Source organism: Cadophora gregata (genome assembly GCF_030347475.1).
Source record: "Cadophora gregata isolate MNR1 chromosome Unknown scaffold_15, whole genome shotgun sequence".
Classification (NCBI taxonomy): Eukaryota; Fungi; Ascomycota; class Leotiomycetes; order Helotiales; family Ploettnerulaceae; genus Cadophora; species Cadophora gregata.
Window position 1 is genome coordinate 944,537 of NW_026695938.1, and position 22,370 is coordinate 966,906.

Genomic DNA, 22,370 nt, shown 5'->3' on the forward strand with positions numbered 1-22,370 from the left:
TACCCTCCCATCCAGCCTCGGTCGCCGCGTCGAACTGTGTTGCAGGAGATAACCTGGCTGACAGGGAACTGATTTTCCCGTACGGTACCGTCCCCACTGCAGCACCGTGCTGCATCTGCACCGTACTGCAACTACTGCGCTGCGCTGCGCTGCGTTTGCGCTGCGATCCTCACTAGGCCGCCTGCCAGAGCCTCTCGCGAGTCGCGAGTCGTCCGCTCGCCCCTCCTTGTTCCCGCCGCTGGAACTCCACCCATCATACCTAGGCACCGCACGCGGACTGGGCAGTCTGGGGCAACTCTATCAATCAAACATCGACCTGACTGTACTCTGCAACCAACCCACAAACCGCCAGCGGCTATTCGCAAGACTGTCGAACAGTTCGTCCGCAATTCATGGTCGGTTCTCGACTCGACTCAACCGACACGACCGTTCTCCCTCGCGCCAATCAACGGCTGCTCGCAGCAGGCCACACTGTAGGTGCAAGCAAGGCAGGCCTCCTTCCGCCCACGCGCATTGCATGCTGCAGCTCCAGCTCCAGTTCTATGCCAGCCAGCGCTCTCTCGACCTACCTAGGCGCGACCGCGCTCGAGGAGTAGTATCAGAAACTCCTCGCATAGGAGATCTCTTGACGTCTCTTGTCGGTGCAGCGGTCCGTTAGACGGGATGTACTCGGCGCAAACAACAAACGGTGGCAATGACGGCTTGGGCACGATCAACCCCGGTGTATTGAATTCAGGTATTACTCTCTCCTCTCCTATCGCATCGCAGCGCGGCGCATCACATCGCATGCTCGTCGCATAATCTTGCACGATTCGCCGGGAATCGCAACTTGCTTGCGATTTTTGTTGCAGACTGTTTCTCGCGATGATGTTGAGTTATCAATGGCCACTGACTCTGGGTTCTGATGTAGGTCAACTGTCGAACAATACCGCGACAATTACGCCAGATACCAGCCCGAACCCGCGGAGCCTCAAGCGTTCTCGCTCGCCGGAAACATACGATACAGGCGATCAGCTTGTTGGAGATGACGGTATGTGGTCGCCAGTGATTGATGGGTTCCACATCTATCTGATTCCTTTGCGACTGCCATGTGCTGTGCGACTGCAAATTATGACAAGTTTACTGATGATGTTTCATTTTAGGTGACTCAAAGCCGCGAAAACGAGGGCGGCCGATGAAGTCAAGACCTCCAGGTGTTCCAGAGAGTCCGATACAATCCTCAATGCCTCTGTCACAGCTTCCCCCGCAAACCCCTCAGTCGCAGACTGTACCCCTTCCCTCTCAATTAACGAACATTACTCCTACTCAAGCGTCGCCACCAAAGACCACTCCCACCAAGACCGTCATCAAGGCACTGCCAACCGTGAGAGACCATACAACTGACCAGCTGGGACCGGAAGGAGATGAATACATCCCGCGAGAATATGATGAGGCGGGCGAGAAGAAGGTCACAGCTACTGGACAGCTTCTAGACGGGCGCGATTACAGATGCCGGACATTTTTTGTGCCAAATAGAGGAGATAAACTGTTCATGCTAGCCACTGAGTGCGCGAGGGTCCTAGGATATCGAGATTCGTACTTGCTTTTCAACAAGAATAGGTCGTTGTACAAGATTATTGCTACTCAGGCGGAGAAGGAGGATCTGATCCACCAGGAGATCCTACCATTCTCTTATCGCTCGCGACAGATTGCTATAGTCACGGCTCGGTCCATGTTCCGACAGTTTGGAAGCAGAGTCATTGTCAATGGACGGAGGGTACGGGATGACTACTGGGAGACCAAAGCCAAGAAGCAAGGCTTCACCGAAGAAGATCTTGCTGGAGAAAAGAGGCCAGGCGCTGCCAAAGCCAGGGACGCTGCCGCCGCAGAGGCTAATGCAAGCGCGTCTTTGACGCTAGCCCACCATGGTGACATAGTCTACAGCAACAATCCTGGACATTTTGGCGGTGTCCATCCCCAACCACAAACTGTCCAGCCTGGCCTCATGGGAATTCCAGGCGGAGTAGCTCCCCTTCCCATGATCACGCTGGCACCGGAGCAGCCTGACATGCGTCAACGAGACTTTAGCAACATTCAACGGCCCCGCCAGGAGATCACTGGCCCAGCGTACCAGGACCGCACACAGACCAGCCCTCCCCAGGAGCTCCTTACGCAAGCTCACCATGCTGCTGAGTACAATAAATCGGTGAATTTGCAACGAAACAGGAGCAGTGAGTATCTCGACCAGCGCTGGAGACAGCGCCACGAAGCTCCACCTCCCAACATTGCACCACAACCAGTGGGGACCAACGATGGCCTGCCACCCACACAAGCTTTGCAATCCCCACGCACCACGCAGACTGGTGTTCAGCAACCGAGTCTGCCTCAGCAAACTTCTCATCACATGATAGCAGCTCAATCATATTCACAGCCTCCGCATCAGCCAAATCCAGTAGCCCAGAGCCCGATGAGAACGGCACCTCCAAGTACCATGCGACCGGATCAAATGGGAAGATCACCAGGCCTCCCACTCGGACCAAGCGGACTTGGACAAGGAAACACTTATAACTTCCAACAAAATCAAATGTGGCCACCTTCCCAACCCCAGCAATCTCCGCAACATTTCCCTGGATATGCCTCTCATGGTTCTCAGCAATCCCCTCACATTCAACAATTGCCACATCAGCCTCCACCACAGCTTCGCCAGTCTGGAAGCAACCCTCAGATGCAGCCAGCTTTGCAGTATCCAGGTATGCAAGGCATGGGCCAGAGCTATCCAGCACCAGGTCGTGGCCTTTACCAGCCTGACCAAGGTTCACAGCAGTTCATGCAACCAAACACATCTGGTCCTCAGCCTGGACCTCAAGGCTGGGCAGGGCAGCAACCACCAGGAGGATCTGGTGGTAATTGGGGTTATCAATGAGAACAAAACTCGAAAACTACCGATCACTACGTCTTACGAACTTGACCGAGAGATGAGTACAAATACACATGACATAAATGTATTGTGTATGGCATCATGAACATTCAAAATAACAAAGTGTGATCAGCTTCTGCAGGAGGGAGGATATAATGGAGGATATGGTAATTTGTCGTTTCCGCGAGTATCCGTCTGGTTGCATCAAGCCAGTAGAGGAGTTGGCGCCAGTAATTGATCGAGGTGGATCTTCTTTCTTCTCCGGCTTTGCTGCTTTCTTGTACAGTACAGCGTTTTCTCGTTGTTGTTTTTCGCGGTTGATATACCTCTGTTCTGCTTCTAATGGCTGTCGTACGTGGAACCTCTTATTTCCTTGACATCATTTCACTTCTGGCTCTGTCTGGTAAGGGCCAAGGCTGTGGCCGTCTTCGGACTGTTGACCATTTCATTTTAGCTTCATTGGAAGGATAACGTGTACTCGGCACATTTGGCATTCGAGCTTTTAGCTTGTTTGAGAGCATTGCAAGGTTTGTTGGAAAGTGTTTTTGGGGTTTGGGTTTGGGTATACACATGTCTGCATTGCATTGCATTCCATTGCATTTGCAGGTGGCTTGGCTCATTTGTTACTGAACTCTGGGCGGAGTTGTGGTCCTTAGGATATCTCCTCCTTTCTCGTTGGGGTGAAACAGGAATAATACTCTCGATTTCTTCTCCTCAAAGTCTATGTATATGTTCAGCAGTGTACGTCGTACGACTGTGCGGCATTTTTAATACCAAGGCTGGCCATGACAGGTATTATGGAGACGTTAATAGAATATGGCATTTCGGATGATCTGCCGAACGTGGGATCAGGCAGATCTGGCAGCTTTCCCGGCAAACATATTTGCGATTGAGTCGGCATTTCGACCTGCCAGATGTGGTATGGCCCCATTCGATTATTTGGAAAAGCTAAATGCGCACCAATACCAACGAGACTCACGGAAGAAATGCGGCGATTTACAAAATGATATCCACAACAGTGTATGTTAGCCATAATGCGGGACCCCGCAGGTTCGTATCGTTAGTCTGATGCCTGGCCAGATATCTTAATTTGTATGGTGGGAATATTCTGGGTGTGCTGTCATTCGGAGCTCAGGCGCACCAGGCCCTTTAACTAAGTGCCTGGCAGCTTGCTTGAACATGCTGGTGATATGAGCTACTCCAACTACCGAGCATCAGGTTCTATTTAAGCAAGAGAAGCTGCTGTTCGCTGATCCGTCTGAAGAATACAGGACTGGGCCATTGCCTTTCTAATTGTACAGTCCGGCGTCCCAGCACCGCTCCACCTAAAGTTATTCGAAATGCGCCTTGCCGTACTTCTAGCTCTAGCTCTGCCGGCTTTTTCAGCCGCATCTGTTCTTTCCGAGTAAGTGGCTTATGCTGCCTTCCAATGTCCAGATTCCATGTCAGACATTGAACCGACTCAATGCTAAAATCTTTAGGTCGAACAACAAACCATTTTTCTATAAAGGGCACGACCTAAGCTCCCTCAAGACACTAGAGGATGGCGGCTCTACTTTCAAAGATACAGCCAGGCACAATCTCACCAGACCTGTAGAAGATATCTTAGACGATGGCGGAATGAATACCGTTCGCCTGCGAATCTGGGTTAATCCCGTTGGTGGGACGAATGGGCTGGAGTATACTATTGCTCTTGCGAAACGGTTCCAGAGGAAGGGGTATAAGATATATCTCGATTTTCACTTTTCGTAAGTTTCAGGTATCGTTTTGGCGAAGTTGATATCTGAATTGGATTACGAACAGCGATTACTGGGCAGATCCAAACAAGCAGCCGGTTTGTATTTTCTTCTACTTATAATCTCCATGGTTCATGTCACAGGAATTCGACGCCTTGATCGAGGGCCTTGACTTTTACAACGCTAATCTCCTTGAAGCCTCCAGCAGCATGGCCAGAAACACTCCGACCTCTCGCTTCAACCTTACGAACCTACGTCAAATCGACACTCATCTCCTTTAAAAAAGCCGGCATCAACCTCGACATTGTCGCCCTCGGCAACGAGATCCGGCACGGCATGCTCTGGCCCATCGGATACGTCGATGTCGATATCCAGCCTTGGTCTGCTACGGTTGCAAACTTTTCAAGCCTAGCGACGCTGTATAAAGCTGCGAGAGCCGGTGTGGACGATGCGATCCATGCAGGTGTGAGAAAACCAGACGTTATGATACATGTCGACAACGGATGGAACATTACATTGCAGCAGAGGTGGTATGGAGCGCTTATTGCGAACGGTGTTCCTGAAAGTGCGTTTGATACTATTGGAGTATCGTTTTATCCTTTCTATGGGTATGTATACCGGTTCTTTTGTCCTAGAAGACCCAATATCTCAGGTAGCAGCGACATATCTTCAGATCAGACATCGGTGAACTCTGATTCAATATCTCATACCCTCATAGAAGCAAAGCTAAGTCTTCTACAGTACGGCAGCAACATTCTCCAATCTCAAAACAAGTCTCAATACCCTCGCAAAGCAATACCGTAAACCCCTCCAGGTCGTCGAAACAGACTACCCAGCAGTTTGCAATGGCCAATGGAATCCTATCCCGGAGTCTTCAGAGCCTAAAATCCCGTACAGCATCCAAGGACAGATTACATGGACGGAGAAGGTCATTGAGATCGTGAAAGCGGTGCCGTATGGGCTGGGGAGAGGTGTGCATTATTGGGAGCCGGCTTGGCTTAACAAGTGAGTTTTCTTGTTTCCTTGGCTGCTGGTTGTCTGAAATCGCCGGAAGAGAGATACGATTTCAAGTGGGACTACACAATTGCAGGATAGGCTAACGAATTTTATGAAACAGTACCTCGTTGGGAAGCGCTTGTAATGATGCTATCCTTTTCACGCCCGACTATAGTAACTTCCCAAACATGGTGGGATACTCCAGGAGTTCGGTCAATATCTTTAGATGATCTGGGCAGGGATTAACAGGGAACAGTCCTGGTGATGACTAGAAAACCTGGGCAGAAATCGTTAGGAGTTAAGAAATGGCTTTTCGAAATGCTGCTACATAGTTCAGCATGTTGATATGGGCCAGTGCCTTTTCGCACTGTCTTCAGGTCGCACTACTTAGACTATTAAGCGAGCACGCTGATTTTGGCTTAGATGTTGACATATGCTGTTGATGGCGTCTAATGCAAGTAACAGTCCTAAATAACAACCGAGATTTTCGATTTGATTTATTCCTGTGACAGACGATTCCCTAAGAATACTGAGTGAGCGCAAGAGAAAGTCGCATTGAATTGTCCAGGCTTTGTAGATCTACTGAAGCGAGTTGATTGTTCACGCATCTCTGTAGTACTTGTACGGAGCCGCATTTTCCGAGTGGTCTCGATATATGAGAATAATCCATATCTTGCCCTACACATCGAACTTTATGCTATAAAAATTGACGTGTACTTCTCACATGACTCGGATGGGTTTGAGTAGCAGGCATCGTCCTAATCAAGCACAGGCACTCGATCCTCGTCGTCTGTCAATGAAACCAGCCGAGAGTTTGAAACAGCCAAACGTTGGCGTCAGGTTGAGTTCTGTTACTCATCGCGCCTATATCACAGGTTAATAGCCACTAAACAGATAGAGAATCGCGTCCACCCGCCAAAGTACTGTGCCTCGTTTGTTACATGAAGGATTCTCGATCGTCGTTGGAAAACAGACGGCTCCGCCCAATCAATATTGGCTAGAATCAGCACCTCGCATCAGGCTCCCGAGAGCCGCCCAAGGAGAGACCAGACAAGGAGACAGCTGCGTTCTCCACACTCTCATCAAGGGCTTGCGCCACCAACCCTTTGCTTTACTTTGCTTTGTTTTGCTTTGCTTTGCTTTCCTTCCTTTCTGCTCTGCTCTGCTCTGCTGTTCTTATCACGATATCAAATAACAGCTGTAAGCGTCCATATCTGTGAATCGGTCTCGAGCTGTCCTGTACAACTTGCACGCCCAGCGATCCCGTCCGAGACCCTCCTCACGAGCCGGATCGGCAGCTCAGTACCACTGTCGTCATCCTTTTATTGAGCTCATCTTCGATCCAATCTCCCTCGCCTCCTTCCAACAAAGCCTGCAAAAATGGTCCTAGAAATACCAAGGAGGCGGTTTATGCGCTCCGTGAATAGCAAATATATCTACGGAAGAGTGGTGAGTGATTTCCCTCAGAGGTGCGAGTTCGCCTTTGCATTGCTCTGGTTGCAACTGCATTCGTGGCTTCGCACGCACGACACATTGGCTGATTGACACTCTCGGGAACAGCCACTCGTACACACCGTTATCTTCCTGATAGAACTCGCCATGGTTGCGAGACTGATAGCCAAGTTCAACAGCTACTATGCAGACCGTCCAGGTATGTTTCAGAAATGGCGGAAAGAAGATGTATTCTAACATCAACGCAGTGCTCACGATGATGATCACGAACGCGGTACTGGGGGGTATAGCAGATACCGTAGCACAGTCGATCACCGCAATCCGACTCTCAGCTCTGCGGAAGCCAGGAGGAATAACGAAGGATGACACTGTTGCTATCGAGATCCACGAGCTGGACAGGAAGAATCCCCTGACGGACCAAGAGCTCATTCCCAACATCAAACACCTACCGCCACCATTTGATTTCGAGCGTTTGACGAGATTCATGGCATACGGCTTTATGATGGCTCCTGTGCAGTTCAAGTGGTTCCAATTCTTATCCAGAGCTTTTCCGATCACGAAGACAAGTGCATTAGGCCCGGCAGTCAAGATGGTTGCGTTCGATCAACTTATTTTTGCGCCTGTTGGTATGTTGTCCCTATTTTGGGGGACAGAGACAAGGGATGCTGATTTTGTTTCCAGGTATCGCGACTTTCTTCACTGTGATGACAATTGCAGAAGGCGGAGGGCGCCGAGCAGTATCACACAAGCTACGTGATATGTATCTGCCAACCTTGAAGGCAAACTTCATGGTCTGGCCCGCTGTACAAATCATCAACTTCCGCATCATGCCAATCCAGTTCCAGCTAGTAAGTCCAAATTAGTTCTTCACAGAGGATGGTGTTTATGTTGACTATCATGACAGCCATTTGTATCCACAGTTGGTATTGCATGGACAGCTTATCTCTCTCTATCCAATGCTGCTGAAGAAGCACTGGATGCTCGGTCAGCACCTCAATCGCCCAATATCCGTTTGCTTTGATTGATTTCGGTTCAGGTCAGGGCGAGTATAGAGGACAACGAGGCATTTGGGAAACGGCGTTACAGATGAAACACTGAACATGGCTTGGGAATGCCAAACAGGTTTGGCATACCTAAGATGGACATTCGGGAGTAACAAGGATTTTATGACCCCAGCATCAGGCTATGAGGGCCTGAGGAGTTGGGAAGCGAATTGGGTTGTTTTGACCAGTATGGAATATTGCCAGGCGTTTGAAGTGAAAAATTTGCTTTAAAACTGCAATATCAACAGTTTCAAGAACAGAAGTAAATAAATACCTCGTTGTCTTGAAGTTTCTTCAGCCAGGACAGCTCATCGATTTCATTGGATGATCCCAGGTGGTGCTTGTCGTCGGAAGAGCCACTCACCCCACCAAGATTCGATAGAGGGGCAGCAGCCCACCCCTTCTTGCTTTTTGTCACATCCCCCCTCAACGGCATTAAAGCCCCTACAAAGTCCCAACTTCATTTCAGAACCTCAGAAGACTCTAAAGTTAAAAATTGCCAAAATGTCTCTTTCAAACAAGCTTTCAATTACTGATGTTGACCTCAAGGGCAAGCGGGTGTTGATCAGAGTAAGTTGCTCCCCTGCTTCAACAAATACAGACATCAGCATGCCACTGACAGCTGCTCCGCAATACAGGTCGATTTCAACGTCCCTCTCGACTCCGATAAGAAAGTTACGAACACTCAGCGTATTGCCGGAGCCGTCCCAACAATCAAATATGCCATTGACAATGGCGCAAAGGCCGTGGTCCTCATGTCCCATCTCGGCCGCCCAGACGGCAAGGTGCAAGCCAAATACTCCCTGAAGCCAGTCGTTCCAGAGCTCGAGAAGCTCTTGGATGGAAAGAAGGTCGAGTTCGCACCCGACTGCGTCGGAAAGGAGGTAGAGGATATCGTCAACAAGGCTAGTGGCGGACAAGTCGTTCTTTTGGAGAACTTGCGGTTCCACGCCGAGGAGGAGGGAAGCTCTAAGGATGCTGACGGAAAGAAGGTTAAGGCAGATAAGTCCAAGGTCGAGGAGTTCAGAAAAGGTTTGACTGCTTTGGGAGATATTTTCATCAGTAAGTTTTACGTTCACGGCAAAGGCAATAGCTAATTCTATGCAGACGATGCTTTTGGAACTGCCCATCGTGCTCACAGCTCCATGGTCGGAGTTGACCTCCCACAGAAGGCCTCTGGTTTCCTCATGAAGAAGGAGCTCGAGTACTTTGCCAAAGCTCTTGAGAACCCTCAACGTCCTTTCTTGGCTATCCTCGGAGGGGCTAAGGTATCTGACAAGATCCAGCTAATTGACAACTTGCTCGGCAAGGTCAACAGCTTGATCATCTGCGGAGGCATGGCATTCACATTCAAGAAGACCTTGGAGAACGTCAAAATTGGAAACAGTCTGTTTGACGAGGCTGGCAGCAAGACTGTCGGGGATCTTGTTGAGAAGGCCAAGAAGAACAATGTCGAGCTTGTTCTCCCAGTCGACTACATTACTGCGGACAACTTCGCTAAGGATGCTAAGACCGGCACTGCTACTGATTCGGAGGGTATCCCAGACGGGTGGATGGGTCTTGACTGCGGTCCTAAGAGTATTGAGCTCTACAAGGATGCTATTAACAAGGCTAAGACCATCCTCTGGAACGGTCCTCCAGGAGTCTTTGAATTCGATGCTTTTGCGAAGGGAACCAAGGCTACCCTCGATGCTGCAGTTGACGCAGCACAGAATGGCAAGATCGTCATCATTGGTGGAGGTGATACCGCAACTGTTGCCGCAAAATACGGTGTTGAGGACAAGCTCAGCCATGTGTCAACCGGAGGTGGAGCTTCTCTCGAGCTGCTCGAAGGCAAGGAACTCCCAGGTGTCACTGCTCTGTCGAGTAAGTAAACAAATGCAGACAAAGCGGCTTCCTCTGATTCCAGTCAAGACCGGCCCAGCAAGTCCAGCCTATAATGAAAATGAAAGTTGATGAGTGCACGTTCGTACATAGCTCATATCACAATCCCAACGAAACTATCCCATATACTCTGTACGCCTATGCGGAAGACCAGTGATGCCATTTGTATGCTACCCTTTTATGGTGGTCTCTAGTAAAGCCCCAAACTCCATCTAGCCATTATATCCGTACCCATGATCGAATCTCGTCAACGCTTCTTGGTCGCCTCAACCTTCTTAAGCTCCTCCCTAGACAAATGATTAGCTTGTAGAACACAACTTATTCAAGAGGCTGCTTACTTCAATTGCGCAGAGAAGTCCTCGCTCGTATCATCGTCATCCCAGCTCTCCTCCCACAGATGTGTGTTGTCGCCCGGTACCTCGGTCTCTTCTTGTGTCCAATCTGCCAAACGAGCATTAGTCTCGATCCAAGCCAGACCTCTGCTCGAGGCCTCCAGACTCATCTCTTCTGCTATCCCAAGGAGAAACTATGAACATACTCTCAACTGGGAAATCCTCGAACTCATCATCCTCCTCCAGCGCAGCAGTAGGCTTGTTATCCTTTACTGACTCGTCGCTCTTGTCTGTGGCAACAGCCTTGCTGGCCGGCGCAGCGCCTGATGCTGGTGCAGCCGACATATCGATTACGCGTATGACGAGGGCACGGTATGTGTACAGATGACTGCTGAAAGTTGTGGATATGGATTTTGGAAGGTTTCGTAAGGTGATGCGCTTGTGGTGTTTGAGGCTGATTTGTATGTCAAGAGCTCGGCTTGAAAACGAATGCGAGCGAGCTTGAGATGCTGCAACCGAACGAGTCAGCAAGAAACCCCACTAGGCCGCGACCAAAATGGATCTAAGTCGCCGTCGGGGCCTGTTCGATGGCGGCGTGGGGATCTTTTGCTGAGTGGAAATTTGATCTAGCTTTTACTGTTACTTCTTGTGAAGTTCTGCTTTTCTGGGGAAATCGGTCTTCTTTTGATACTGTATTCCTCCGGACGCAAATTCATCCCACCTCTTTTGACTCGTTTAGTGTGCCGCCGCCGCTCTATCGCGTTGCTGACTGTTCAAATATTTCCTTCCTCAACATCTTCCTCGACCGCGGAGGCTGCCGTTTCAAACTTCTGCTTGTAATCTTATTGTATCTTATGACCAAGGTGCAGCTAGAAAGGCTGAATTGTCCCAAATCCATGAGTATTGTTCCCGTCTGATCCGGGTGGACTACGGAAATATATCTCCCAAGGAATCAACACACGTGCCATACCAAGTACAACATGAGCCGGTGGTTCAGAGGTGCGACTAAGGCTACGGCCCCAATGGTTGCCGAGGAAGAAGATCGGCATCTATTGCAGGTTGAACAGGCATTGTTGAAGTTACTCAACGATGACATTGCAGAAGCCGACAAGATCCTGAAACAGCAGAACTCCTCATACCATCATCTGGGACGGGGAATATCCAGTTTCATATCTTCCATGTTGGCTGCTGAAAAGGAGTTGATGAAGGATGCGGCTTCTATCCTACAGTCCGCTGAGAATAAGACTTGGGAGGATATGAAAACTGCTCAGAAATCTCCCACAGCATTTCAATCTCACATATATCCACCTGGGACAGAATATCTTTTGTGCTATGCCAGTAAGTCCTCATATTCCACGTTGGATAATGTATATACTGACCTGATCTTTCGTCTCCCAATTGACGAGTGCAATATGTGCTGTCTTGTCTGGGAGTGTGACCGGAGCAATGGGGGGCTTTTTCAAACTACGGAAGAGTTTCATGACTCTTGACGGGATCATGGATATCGAGTCAAAGTATCTGCAGAAACGAGCTGCTTCTCGGAGGGGCTCTGTAGCTTCACGCAAAGAGGCTGACCGTGAGAATGTGAAGTTACCAGGTGGTAGCGATGGAGCTTCTCTTCGAGCTACCACAACTGATGATGAGAAGGCGGCTATTGCAGGTGCTGCTGTTCTTAATGGGAGTCCAGGAAGCCCGCCATTACATCGGACACAGACTTCTGCCACGACAGGTTCGTTGCAGATTCCTACCCGAGTTGAGAGCAAACTTCTGGATATTGATCCGGCATCTGTTGGAATCACATCTCATACAGATGTTTTCATCCATTCGGGTACGAGACTATGTTACGGTATTTTGCTTGTTGTCTTTTCAATGATTGAGAATCCCGTTTTCAATAGAATTTTGTACAGTGAGTATTGAATGTCCTATGAATAGGGAGGCACTGACCAGTTTTGGTAGTCGTTGGCTTCAAGGGAGATAGAGAACGGGGGACTAGGTACCTCTGGCAAGCGGCTCGTTTCAATAATTTCAACAGTGCCATCGCTGGTATTGTACTCCTTGCATATTACAACGGCCTAGTCGGCTTCTGTGATATTCTTCCTACGGACGAAATGGCAAGTGATGACATCTCTGGTTATCCAAGAGCCAAGTGTCATACTCTTCTGGGAGACATGCGGCGCAGATACCCAGAATCAAAGCTATGGAAGATGGAGGAGGCACGAATGCACTCTTCCAATAGAAATCTTGGTGCTGCTATCAAAATTCTGTCCGAAAACTCCAACAGCCAGATGAAACAGATTGCCCTCATCAACATTTTCGAACTATCTCTTGTAAGTACCGGTGGACCTGCAGTTCATTGAATGAAACTCATTCCCAAAAAAACAACACTTACTTCAATACAGTCTGCTATGTATTCACAAGACTACGACTTGACCGCAAGGAGCTGGATACAAGCAGCAGAGTTGAGCACTTGGTCACCAACGCTGTATGCTTACTTGACTGGCGTGGCGTATCTTGAGTCATACCGCAACGTTCGCGAAAGTGACCCTGCTGCGGCCAAGGCGTTCAAAGAGAAAGCAACCGAGTTCCTGAAGAAGGCTCCTACCATGGCAGGCAGTAAGTCTACACTAACAGCCGCTATTTATTGAACTTTCGAGACATAGATACTGATGTTTATGCAACCAGAACAAAAAGTCATGGCACAAAATCTGCCCTTTGATTTATACATTGTTCGCAAAGTACAAAAATGGGTAGAGAGATCCAAAACTTGGAAAGTAGACCTCATCGATGCAATCGGGGCAAGTCCACTGACGGAAATGGTATACTTCTGGGGTGGAATGAAGAAACAAGACAATGTTCAGCTGCAACAGTCCCTCGATTGTTTATCGTGGGACAGGACAACCCACGCAGAAAAGTTCAAAGAGGATCTTGACGAAACTGCGATCCAGGCGGTTCTCCGGGCTGCGCTTATCCGAAACTTAGGACGATATGACGAAGCTCGACAGATCCTTACGACTGAGATATTACCTCACGATAAGTCAGTTCCCCCCTTCTAGACAAGCTGTGGTTCCTAATGATCCGCAGAAACGCATTCAGGGGCAATCTAAAAGATGACTGGACATGCCCAAGCGCGCACTATGAAATGGCTGCTTTGGCTTGGGTTGAAAAGGATTTGGACGGCGCGGACCATAAATCAAAGGTATTTGACTGCCAGGAATGGCTTACAAAGACTCAGAAATGGCCATATGAATGGGTGTTGGACTCGCGGATGTCCATCAAGCTCACGACATCAATACTTACTGTAGAGAGGCACAGGAAGATCATGGGGTTTTAAACTTTGCTTCGAGGGGTGCATATAGACAGATTACTTTGGTGCATGAGTTATGAAGGTCCCAGAGGTATAACTATGATATGCTTGAGATCTAGTTAGGCGCATGATGACGGCTGCTCATGGAGGGCTTCGAGGTGTTGCGTGGCGTGGAAAGGTGTGCTGAAGAGCAGCCACGGGAATCTTCTACTCCATAAGAAAAAGTGATATTTGTTCCACATTTTGACATGCAGTGTTCCGTCGTCTTTCAAACTGTCTTATCTGTTGTATCGTAAGCTTCCTGGTAATATTTCTTTGTTTACCTCGCAAATAGGCGAGTACGCAACACCATCCTTTGCACCATCCTTTGCACCATCCTTTGCACCATACTTTTCACCATCAATCAAATTAAGGGTCTTCAAAGCGACAGTGATCAACAACATGTATATATATACATTTTGTCCACTCACCTAGATTGTGGTCAGCGACGTGACTCATCTCGCGCTTCAACAGGCCTCTTCCAACAAACACACAAGATTGCAACATGTGCGACCACACCACTACCACTTTCGCGTGTTGCCAGATAACAGAGACAACAACCCATTCTCGATGTCAAGGATTCATCATGAACTGCTTCTGAAACATGTCTCCTTCTCAAAACACTGATCCCGGACCCTGCTTAGCTGGTCTAAATCTACAAACATTAGGCACAAGATTCAGCTTACCTTCGAGCTGATCGAGAATTGTACAGTTGACGGAAGACACTCCAGTGATTGAGATATATAATCAGAGTCCGTTTGCTGAAATACCTGGGCAAGAGGCTGCACCACCAACGCAGTTGCGAAACGAAGAGATTGTTGGGACGTTTTCCGACATGAGGCATGCAGGTTCTGGAATTGCAGTTCGACCAACCTATGATGAAGATGCAATTCGTCAACACCGCCAACGCTTCACCATCAACGATATATTGTATAATCAATTCCCTCCTCGCCAGCGCGGCAGACGCCTTACGTTAACCAATCCAGCTGGTGGCAGATTTGACGAGTACAACCACGGATGCCAACGTGACCTACTGCGGGTTAGTCGGATGCGTTCTGCGCGACAGGCAGCAGAGGCTGGTGGGCATATTACTTGTCTGGTTCCGAGTGACGAGGTTTCGTGTCCGGAGGAGCCACCGTTGGAGGTTGCCATTCAGTGTACTGAAGTTATGGGGTGGCTGAGGTATGGATTTTAGAAAGGCGTGGCGAGCAAGAGGGCTTTTGCTTGTGGTTTCCGGGATTTAATATGTGTCTTATGTCCCTAAATATTGAACAGAAGGGATGGAGATGCGAGGAGTTTGTGTCCTTAGCTTACATTGTTACCAGGTGCTACCAATTTCAAGGGAATCGTTCCCTGGAATTTCTTACGAAATGAGCTTGACCACTCCCAAATGTGCAACTTCGCTTGGAGACTGAACTACTTGCCTCTATTGGCAATTCCGATTGTTCTATCAATGCCTTTTTAAGTATAGTAATGTTCTTAAATTCTTGTTCTGAATCTTTTTGGGGAATTCATGTGATCCTATGGCGAAATTCCGTCGAAATGGGTCTATTAAGCGGGTATTGTCATCGATGTAAATAAAGGCAAGCGAATAAGGCGGGACATATCAGATTCTGTCGTCGGATTGCACGATTCAATACCAGTACTGTCAAGTTCTATTACTAAACAAATCATCTATAATCTAATTATATCGTCTCTTGTCGCGCGCTTGACAGCAGCCTCCAAGCTCACGAAGGTAATTATTTATCATTGATTCCTCAAGATGGTCTACATGGAAGTTAGGGACGATCCTCTCGCTTGTGTCCGGTCCCCTTGCCGCTCTTTCAGCTAGTTTCTTCCCATAATACTCAGCTGCCTGTGGCGCTTTGATAGCTTCGAGTATCTGTGTTACATTGTAGTTTGTGTCGATGTATGCTTCCAACCAGGCTTGCAACATGTCTGGTCGTACCTCTTCCGCGAATTCGACCAGCCGAACGCAAAGCCTGATCCACTGCGTCACGGCTTCTGCATCGAATGTCCCTTCGTGATGGCGAAATTCCACTTTCTTCTTGGTTTGTTCCGCTTCAACGAAGTCTTCATATGAGTCGGGCCTTCCCTTCTCCATGAGGTTGGTAATGCTGTATGCTATAGTGTACGGCATCTGTGTCTGGTAGCTGGGCACGCTAAGTATGTCCGCGATTTCGTTGATCTCCTCTGTTCGAAATATACGCCGCAACCCATCTCTCGATTTCATTCCTTTCGCCCGGAGCTTGAGTCCCAGTTTGGAATGCTCTCGAAGAGACCCATTATATCTGGTCCGTCCCACCCTATGCTGGGGATGCAGGGTATCCAGTTGAGGTTCAAAAGCCCATAGTAGAGCCATAAGGCTTCGAAGATGCGTTACTGTGAAGCCCTGAACTCCATTTCCTACGTGAACATGAGTCGAACATGTCGTGTTTGAGATGAGTCGATAGTGGGTAGGCAAAGTCTGGCAAACAACTTTCACTTCGTTCAGTGCCTCTTTGCAGAAGTGGAATGGAGGGGATACTACCTCGATATCGCGAAACTTGTAGTTCAAAGGTGGGAATTTGATACTGGGATCCGATTTTACGAGCCATGAACTACCCAAGTCATAATCCGTCTTATCACCGTCTACATCACTACACATAAAGACACCTTGTGTTCTCAAAGTATTTGCGATATGTAGTTGGATAGGTGCAATCTCTTCTATCTCGTCTTCGATACACTCAGGTTCGTGGAGCCCTAAGCAGAGAATATCAGCAAGTTTGAATTCTGGTCGGTCAGGTTCCAATATACCGTAGACTTTGCGGGCATCTTCCGGATGTGGATCTATGTAACCTCGAGGAAGAAGAGCGATGCCAAACTCGAGTTCTACGCCAAATGTGAGTTCTGGTCTGGGTATGATTTCATAGTCTGGAGTACCATCTGGCTTATCCTTAGGCGAGGGTGTTCCGCTGTAGGAACTCATCCTGCGCGGAGAAAATGTGCTGCTGGAGGATCAGAAATGTACTATACCAAGGAATTGAAGACAGAGTAGAGCATGGACAGAAGCGAATTGTGTTGATGTTGCCGGCTGGATGCGTGGTTTTTACAACGTATTGTAAGTTTATGTCAAGTTATATCCAGAAACAGCATAATAGTCTTTGACAAACATCACGAACTACTCCATAATTCTTGATTAATCCCTTTGTGTGAGCCTTTGAGTGTATTATTATGATTTTATTGTTGGAGCCTTTCACAAATTCACGTTGTTCCTGTTCTTTGTGTGGGTGCTATTACCATAAAGGCTACCTGTGATAAAGGCACTAGCCATCACACTAAGTTTCCATGCGTTGGAATTTTTTTTAATTTTTTTGGGAAATGTATCGTTGCAGGGGCCCTTGCTTCTGTTGATGACCTGCATGAATCAAACTCCCTGTGCTGTTTACTTGTATCGAGTCTCGCTTGGGCCTGTTGCATACCTTTCCCCGCTAAATGTCATCTGCCACACCATTTATTTGGACGATCCCTGATTGCTTCATATACAGATAATCAGAAGAACAGTAGTTTGACTCAGTGGCGCATGAGTTTTATGAAAACAATTCTTCTCTATGCAGGCGTCACTGGCAAGCCCACGAGTTTTACTTCCATTAAATCAAAGGAGAAACAAAGTCCAATCAAACAATTAACTTATTATTGATTAACTTTCTTTATTGGCACACATAGAGCTCTATGTTATACTCTTTGTCGACTTGTCTCGATGTATTAATCCTCAACAACGCCATTAATGCTCGAGCATATCCGGAAAGGGAGTTTGCTTCCCTTCAAATAAGGCAAACTTTTCCCCGGGGCTCATGTATCTTTACTGTATGCGTTTGGATCTTGGGTTCTTTCCTCTTCTAGCTCCTCTATATTATCTCAAAAACGTTCTCACAGCTTGCAAGTCATAGGTATATACCATTCTGGAAGTTCTAACAGCGCTCTTGCGGGCTATTACCTGAAACAACGCAGACCTGGTCCGAACAGAACATCGCCTTCTCCCTCAAAACATGGGTGTCACACCGGTAAACCTCTACGGCCCACCCGACCCCCAGAAGTCTAACTTGACTTTTGGCCTCGAACTCGAATTCGCCATCGCCATCTCTCTCAACCCATCCGGCTCTATCGATCCTCACCCCAGCGATCCCCGTCGCATAACCGGGTTTGTAACTGGCCCTCATGATTCCTGGGTCGCCAATCTCCACGAACACGTTGCTTCGACCCTATTCTCCGTTGGAATACCGGCAATAGCGGTAAGGTCCATAGGAGAAGCCTTCCCCACTGGTCACGAGAACTCCTGGGTCGTGAAACATGACAACACTATCAAAGCGCCATCTTTGGAAGGTTATCACTTCCTTCCTATCGAGATAAACTCTCCGCCGTACTATTATGGGCATGAAAGCGCCTTTCATGAGATTGGGGTAGTGTGTCAGGTGTTGAGAGATACGTACAGGATCTCGTGTAATAGGAGCTGCGGAGTACAAGTACACGTTGGCAATGGGATGGAAGGGTTCGCGTTCGAAGCGGTACAAAACTTACTGGCAACCATTTGGACGTTCGAGGAGCAGATCGAAACGATTCATCCGAAGCACAGGATTGACAATGAAGGTATGTGTCCGTCTTTCAAAAGACACTCCGAACTCTCCAGGAGCCATTCGAGGAATGGGAAGTTGGACATTCGTGCAGGGCTGGAGGATATTCTGAATCAGAGAGGCAAGTCTGTTCAAGTCTTCGCACACATGACAGAGCCTCGGACAGCAATTTCCCAAAAAGGTGGGACCAGACTCGCATATCATCTCGGGGATGTCAGTGGTGAAAGGCCAATCACTTGCTTGTACAAACGCACCGTTGAGTTCAGACAGCATAAAGACAGTCTGGAACTTGAGGAGTTGGAGCTCTGGATCAAATTCTGTGTGCAGCTAATGATGTTTGCGGATAGTATCGATAAGACGAAACTGGCGAACTTTTTGAGAGCTCATGTCGGAACAAGCGTAGAGGAGTGCCCACTAGCAATTGTCTTGGAGAAGCTCGGGATGCCGTGGTTAGCGTACTGTTATCCGAAGAAGATTGCGGTTGACAGAGAGATGGCGAATGAGGAGGAGGTTCTTTGCTCGATTGAATTGGGCATGGACAAAATGCTCACACCATTATAAGTTTGAAATGAAGTAGGGATCATATATTTATACATATGAGTATCCCAAGGTTGAACATGTAAGCCAAGAACATAGTGATCTGTTTGTTGACTTCCAGCTAAAGCAGATGTGTTAAGCGAACAACACTCTCAGAATATGATGTGGGTCAACATTGCCAGCGCCTCGACGCTTGAGTCCACATCGGAAATCATCAACGCAAAACCGTGGCTGTCATTCGCTTCCAAAACAACTCTCCATGCCCCAGTACCTTCAAGACAACTCCAACTCCTCAGCATCATCCCCACCGCTCACATCAATCGGCTGTGATGGGAGACATATCCCCTATATCATAGTCCCTCTCATGACCACATCCTCCAAATCCCCGAAAATTATTCCCCAACGGACCATTCATACCAGCCGGGAGTCATGTTCAACCACAAGTAGCTCCATCCACTCCATCTCCCCCAAAAGTAAAAGTGAATTTAATCTCCCATCCTCCGGAATCTTGATCTGTCCGCTCAATTCCGCTAAAGTAGCTTCGCCATGCTTCTTGTCGCAACCTTTGAGCTTTCCGACTTGGCAGGCGAAATCTTTGACTTCTCATTTCTTGTATTTGGAAAAGAATAGGAATGGGGACTGGTAGCTATAGCTATCATTGGTGAGATAGAAATAGGTCGTGAGTCGTATGTCTTCGCCGGGGGTTTTGAGGGAAGTGCCATGTTGCCCAAGTCCTTGTTTTACTCCTGTTCCTGACGCGGCAGCCCAGAGCTACTACCACCGCGTGTCCATTAATATTCATTGCCATCCATTTTCCCCCCACGTTCTCGTCTGTCTCTTTCATTTTCTCCATTGAAGCCCTCCACTCCCGTTCAATCTAACTCACGTATCCTTCTGCCACATGCCCACTCTCGGTAGCGCCATCATTCGTCCTTTCAACTTCGCTCTGAGAATCTCCCCTCACCCTGAGACTATGAGGCGACCACATGGAGCTACCCAAAGCCTACGAAAGCGGTAGCGCCTTTCATACTCTTCAGATCTAGGATGTAGCTCTCTCTCATAATTCCATACCATCTTTGAGCTTCTTGCGTCCTGTGGAAGCATCTTCGGGGGAACATACCATCTATTGAGATAGTACTCGGCTTGTTAATCAGGCAAAAACAGTCTCAGCACTTTGTCGATCGGAAATAGCCCATCGGCGAATATTGGGCCATCTTCTTCTTCTCGCTCGGCGTCTCGACCATCATCAACTTTCTGCCATGTCTCAAACAGAGCGATAGATATGATGTCAATGAAATACTGCACTGGAGCGTCTCTGACAAAATACATAATCCCTACAGCAATTGATGTCCAATTTGCAACTTGCTCCCCATCAAGTGTCCCCTTATGCTGTCGCCACTCCACCGTTTTCTTCGCATGGCTAGGATCTATCACCGTAGATGCAATACCGCAGATACTCACATGGCTATTCTTGAGATATCCCGATATATCAATGACCTGATCGCGTAGACACAGAATATCTTCAAAATCGTAAATATCCAAAGCACCAGTTGTCCCGGAAGGAATCCAGTCGTATTTATCTTGGTAGTGACAAGATTTTCTTGCGGAGGCCCGCAAGCTGATGGCATAATAAGTCCACTGCCTATGAGGAGGATGTATAGACTGCAATTGGGGTTCAAAAGCCCATATAAATGCCTCCAATCTCCGCATTGCCTCTGCATCGAAACTGCGCTTGCCGTCCTCAACATGGACATGTAACGAGGAAGTCTACACTGCTAGCAGGCAGAAGTCATTCGTCAATGCCTGACATGCAAGCCGCACTTCATACAATGCCTCAGGAGCGAAATAATATGCTGGTGACCTGACTTCGATCTGGAAATAGCCGTAAGTAGTCTCGTCCGGTTTCTCGATACTGCCATCTTCTACGACGTCCAAGACAGAAAATCGATCTCATCATGTTCTGTTCTCTCGACGGAAGAGACGCGGAGCCTAGCCTCGACGAGGACACGGCGGATGTGTCGCTTTGCAGAGATGAGTCGGCCACCGTTTGAGTCGGTATCTCGCGTCTCGGACATGTTGATTATTAGGTCGTGGTAGGTCTTGGTATCTTCTGGGGTATATGAGAATTGTAAGAGGCGGGTCTCAGTGGGATCGGTGGGTGGGTGGTCATCTGGCAGGAACGCCAGGAGCCAAAAGTCAGGGCGGAAACCATGGTGGCGGAAACATGTAATTGACTTGTAAATAACACTAGATGTTTTGGTGCCACCCAGCCAAGATTGGAGAATGTTGGGAACCTCGAGGGTCCCGAGGTGGGTCGTTAAAAGCAACAATGACATGTTGGGATCCGAAAGCAATGGCCCTACAAAGAAACGAACTGGACAAATGTAGTTGATAATTGAGATTCGACATGTCTTTCGGACTCAGCTGGTAGCTATGCAGGTGCATGGACGAGGTTCTCGATCCCAGCGTAGAGGAGACTCTCTGTTGCGTGGTCCACGTTGACCAGTAACCTTTGCTGATCGACCTCAATAATGGTGCTCACCTGCTCAAGCAGCACAGTTCGCTTGAAATGCTTGAGCAGGATACTTGGAAAGGTCCTCCCAGATTTCTAGAGGATAGGTAAGAATGATCTCACCACCTTGAGCCGCCTGAGAGTAGTTCTAAGCAACCAGCAATATTCATCCTCCTCCTGCTCCAGCTGCAGATGGCTAGATCTGGAGGCGGACACGACCCTACGACCACCCGAAAGCTCCAGCTTGTATGTGAACGAAGAACACTGAGAGTTCCACCCAAGACTGTAAGCTGGGATTGTTCACTCAGATATCGGCCAACAGAATAAATCGAAATCCAAATAAGCCTCGGCGTCTTTTTTGCGCATTTAAGTGCACTTGCACGGCTCATAGATGACTAAGGGGGCGTGAACACTTCAACACCAGGACCTTTGCTGCGTTCACTCGAACAAAATTCGAACCAGGACACTAAACGAACTTCAATCAGCTAGAACTTTGGTGGTCTTCGCCGAGCCAGGATATATTCACAATGAATGTAGTCTTACTAGCACATCAATGACTCTCCGTAAAGGTTACCATTAGGACATGGAATTTGTGAAGCATTAGGGAGTGTTTGAGCACTCGACATTCTTTTTTCGTCCCAGGCACCACTTGTCGATCCCCCACTTGCCCAACTTAGTATGATCAACGCTTTTCCATTGTGTCAGCACGCTCATGTCGAGACTCCAGACCTCGCTTCACACTGTCATGTAGCAAGTAGGCCCTGATTTGAAACCATGGTATTTCCTATGCTAGGTTCATCATAATCAACTGTGCGATTGGCAGAGCCTCAAATCTCCGAAGACCATCCTCATCCGCCGGCCTTTGATCTCCAACCAATCATGAATCATCTACTCGTCCCATTAATCCTGCCACCGTTCAGTAGCAGCGCCATATATCTGTATGCAGTCGCAAACACCGGGTGTAAAGTCAGAGAAGATGCCACGAGCGCGGTTTGACGAGCCACAACACCAATGCTAAAAAAGAACGCT

The 22,370-nt window shown here is 48.2% G+C and overlaps 10 protein-coding genes across 15 annotated transcripts; 6 read left to right on the forward strand and 4 right to left on the reverse strand.

Moving 5' to 3' along the window:
* The first annotated feature begins 908 nt into the window (after window positions 1–908).
* Window positions 909–3,727, forward strand: ONS95_004924 (uncharacterized protein). Its single transcript, XM_058498305.1, has one exon. It carries the CDS (start codon window positions 1,175–1,177, stop codon window positions 2,900–2,902), a length of 1,728 nt encoding a protein of 575 aa, XP_058351819.1. The 5' UTR covers window positions 909–1,174; the 3' UTR covers window positions 2,903–3,727.
* On the forward strand, window positions 3,728–6,249 carry ONS95_004925 (uncharacterized protein). 3 transcript variants are annotated; one of them, XM_058498307.1, is made up of 6 exons: window positions 3,728–4,301; window positions 4,378–4,644; window positions 4,700–4,730; window positions 4,831–5,240; window positions 5,374–5,637; window positions 5,750–6,249. In XM_058498307.1, the coding sequence occupies exons 1-6, from the start codon at window positions 4,237–4,239 to the stop codon at window positions 5,856–5,858; spliced, it is 1,146 nt and encodes a 381-aa protein (XP_058351821.1). In that variant the 5' UTR covers window positions 3,728–4,236; the 3' UTR covers window positions 5,859–6,249. The 3 variants fall into 3 exon arrangements, with proteins under 3 accessions (XP_058351821.1, XP_058351820.1, XP_058351822.1); XM_058498306.1 differs by having other exon boundaries at window positions 3,728–3,916; window positions 3,977–4,301; window positions 4,831–5,637; XM_058498308.1 differs by having other exon boundaries at window positions 3,728–3,916; window positions 3,977–4,301; window positions 5,374–6,249.
* Window positions 6,250–8,552, forward strand: ONS95_004926 (uncharacterized protein). Of its 3 annotated transcripts, XM_058498310.1 has the most exons (6): window positions 6,250–7,077; window positions 7,189–7,279; window positions 7,329–7,706; window positions 7,762–7,928; window positions 7,985–8,064; window positions 8,117–8,552. In XM_058498310.1, exons 1-6 carry the CDS (start codon window positions 7,009–7,011, stop codon window positions 8,130–8,132), a joined length of 801 nt encoding a protein of 266 aa, XP_058351824.1. In that variant the 5' UTR covers window positions 6,250–7,008; the 3' UTR covers window positions 8,133–8,552. The 3 variants fall into 3 exon arrangements, with proteins under 3 accessions (XP_058351824.1, XP_058351823.1, XP_058351825.1); XM_058498309.1 differs by having other exon boundaries at window positions 7,985–8,552; XM_058498311.1 differs by lacking the exon at window positions 8,117–8,552 and having other exon boundaries at window positions 7,762–8,069.
* On the forward strand, window positions 8,553–10,134 carry PGK1 (phosphoglycerate kinase). Of its 2 annotated transcripts, XM_058498312.1 has the most exons (4): window positions 8,553–8,693; window positions 8,762–9,185; window positions 9,231–9,989; window positions 10,038–10,134. In XM_058498312.1, exons 1-4 carry the CDS (start codon window positions 8,628–8,630, stop codon window positions 10,061–10,063), a joined length of 1,275 nt encoding a protein of 424 aa, XP_058351826.1. In that variant the 5' UTR covers window positions 8,553–8,627; the 3' UTR covers window positions 10,064–10,134. The 2 variants fall into 2 exon arrangements, with proteins under 2 accessions (XP_058351826.1, XP_058351827.1); XM_058498313.1 differs by having other exon boundaries at window positions 9,231–10,134.
* A 24-nt stretch (window positions 10,135–10,158) lies between these two features.
* On the reverse strand, window positions 10,159–11,677 carry SEM1 (26S proteasome complex subunit). Its single transcript, XM_058498314.1, has 3 exons — window positions 10,546–11,677; window positions 10,346–10,448; window positions 10,159–10,294 (listed from the first exon to the last, which is right to left on the reverse strand). Exons 1-3 carry the CDS (start codon window positions 10,682–10,684, stop codon window positions 10,255–10,257), a joined length of 282 nt encoding a protein of 93 aa, XP_058351828.1. The 5' UTR covers window positions 10,685–11,677; the 3' UTR covers window positions 10,159–10,254.
* Window positions 11,320–13,883, forward strand: IML2_3 (Mitochondrial outer membrane protein iml2; the record flags this gene model as incomplete). The annotated part of the gene is made up of 6 exons (XM_058498315.1): window positions 11,320–11,681; window positions 11,746–12,245; window positions 12,296–12,666; window positions 12,739–12,952; window positions 13,022–13,373; window positions 13,421–13,883. The coding sequence occupies 6 exons, from the start codon at window positions 11,320–11,322 to the stop codon at window positions 13,668–13,670; spliced, it is 2,049 nt and encodes a 682-aa protein (XP_058351829.1). The 3' UTR covers window positions 13,671–13,883.
* A 1,480-nt stretch (window positions 13,884–15,363) lies between these two features.
* Window positions 15,364–16,650, reverse strand: ONS95_004930 (uncharacterized protein; the record flags this gene model as incomplete). The annotated part of the gene is made up of 1 exon (XM_058498316.1): window positions 15,364–16,650. One exon carries the CDS (start codon window positions 16,648–16,650, stop codon window positions 15,364–15,366), a length of 1,287 nt encoding a protein of 428 aa, XP_058351830.1.
* A 627-nt stretch (window positions 16,651–17,277) lies between these two features.
* Window positions 17,278–18,895, forward strand: ONS95_004931 (uncharacterized protein). The gene is made up of 2 exons (XM_058498317.1): window positions 17,278–17,528; window positions 17,606–18,895. Exon 2 carries the CDS (start codon window positions 17,711–17,713, stop codon window positions 18,851–18,853), a length of 1,143 nt encoding a protein of 380 aa, XP_058351831.1. The 5' UTR covers window positions 17,278–17,528; window positions 17,606–17,710; the 3' UTR covers window positions 18,854–18,895.
* Window positions 18,896–19,975: 1,080 nt separating this feature from the next.
* On the reverse strand, window positions 19,976–20,539 carry ONS95_004932 (uncharacterized protein; the record flags this gene model as incomplete). The annotated part of the gene is made up of 1 exon (XM_058498318.1): window positions 19,976–20,539. The coding sequence occupies one exon, from the start codon at window positions 20,537–20,539 to the stop codon at window positions 19,976–19,978; it is 564 nt and encodes a 187-aa protein (XP_058351832.1).
* A 212-nt stretch (window positions 20,540–20,751) lies between these two features.
* Window positions 20,752–21,165, reverse strand: ONS95_004933 (uncharacterized protein; the record flags this gene model as incomplete). Its single annotated transcript, XM_058498319.1, has 1 exon — window positions 20,752–21,165. One exon carries the CDS (start codon window positions 21,163–21,165, stop codon window positions 20,752–20,754), a length of 414 nt encoding a protein of 137 aa, XP_058351833.1.
* Between the last annotated feature and the right edge of the window lie 1,205 nt (window positions 21,166–22,370).

Excerpts from the sequence above, each read along its gene's own strand:
- ONS95_004924 (XM_058498305.1), top strand. The coding sequence starts at position 1,175 with ATGAAGTCAAGACCTCCAGGTGTTCCAGAGAGTCCGATACAATCCTCA.
- ONS95_004925 (XM_058498307.1), top strand. The coding sequence starts at position 4,237 with ATGCGCCTTGCCGTACTTCTAGCTCTAGCTCTGCCGGCTTTTTCAGCC. Across the intron at positions 5,241-5,373 it reads TCGTTTTATCCTTTCTATGG|TACGGCAGCAACATTCTCCA; the intron begins GTATGTATACCG and ends AGTCTTCTACAG. Across the intron at positions 5,638-5,749 it reads GAGCCGGCTTGGCTTAACAA|TACCTCGTTGGGAAGCGCTT; the intron begins GTGAGTTTTCTT and ends TTTATGAAACAG.
- ONS95_004926 (XM_058498309.1), top strand. The coding sequence starts at position 7,009 with ATGGTCCTAGAAATACCAAGGAGGCGGTTTATGCGCTCCGTGAATAGC. Across the intron at positions 7,078-7,188 it reads AATATATCTACGGAAGAGTG|CCACTCGTACACACCGTTAT; the intron begins GTGAGTGATTTC and ends TCTCGGGAACAG. Across the intron at positions 7,707-7,761 it reads ACTTATTTTTGCGCCTGTTG|GTATCGCGACTTTCTTCACT; the intron begins GTATGTTGTCCC and ends TTTTGTTTCCAG.
- PGK1 (XM_058498312.1), top strand. The coding sequence starts at position 8,628 with ATGTCTCTTTCAAACAAGCTTTCAATTACTGATGTTGACCTCAAGGGC. Across the intron at positions 8,694-8,761 it reads GCAAGCGGGTGTTGATCAGA|GTCGATTTCAACGTCCCTCT; the intron begins GTAAGTTGCTCC and ends TCCGCAATACAG. Across the intron at positions 9,990-10,037 it reads AGGTGTCACTGCTCTGTCGA|ACCGGCCCAGCAAGTCCAGC; the intron begins GTAAGTAAACAA and ends ATTCCAGTCAAG.
- SEM1 (XM_058498314.1), bottom strand. The coding sequence starts at position 10,684 with ATGTCGGCTGCACCAGCATCAGGCGCTGCGCCGGCCAGCAAGGCTGTT. Across the intron at positions 10,449-10,545 it reads CGAGGATTTCCCAGTTGAGA|ATTGGACACAAGAAGAGACC; the intron begins GTATGTTCATAG and ends CTCGTTTGGCAG. Across the intron at positions 10,295-10,345 it reads GACTTCTCTGCGCAATTGAA|GGAGGAGCTTAAGAAGGTTG; the intron begins GTAAGCAGCCTC and ends TCATTTGTCTAG.
- ONS95_004931 (XM_058498317.1), top strand. The coding sequence starts at position 17,711 with ATGGGTGTCACACCGGTAAACCTCTACGGCCCACCCGACCCCCAGAAG.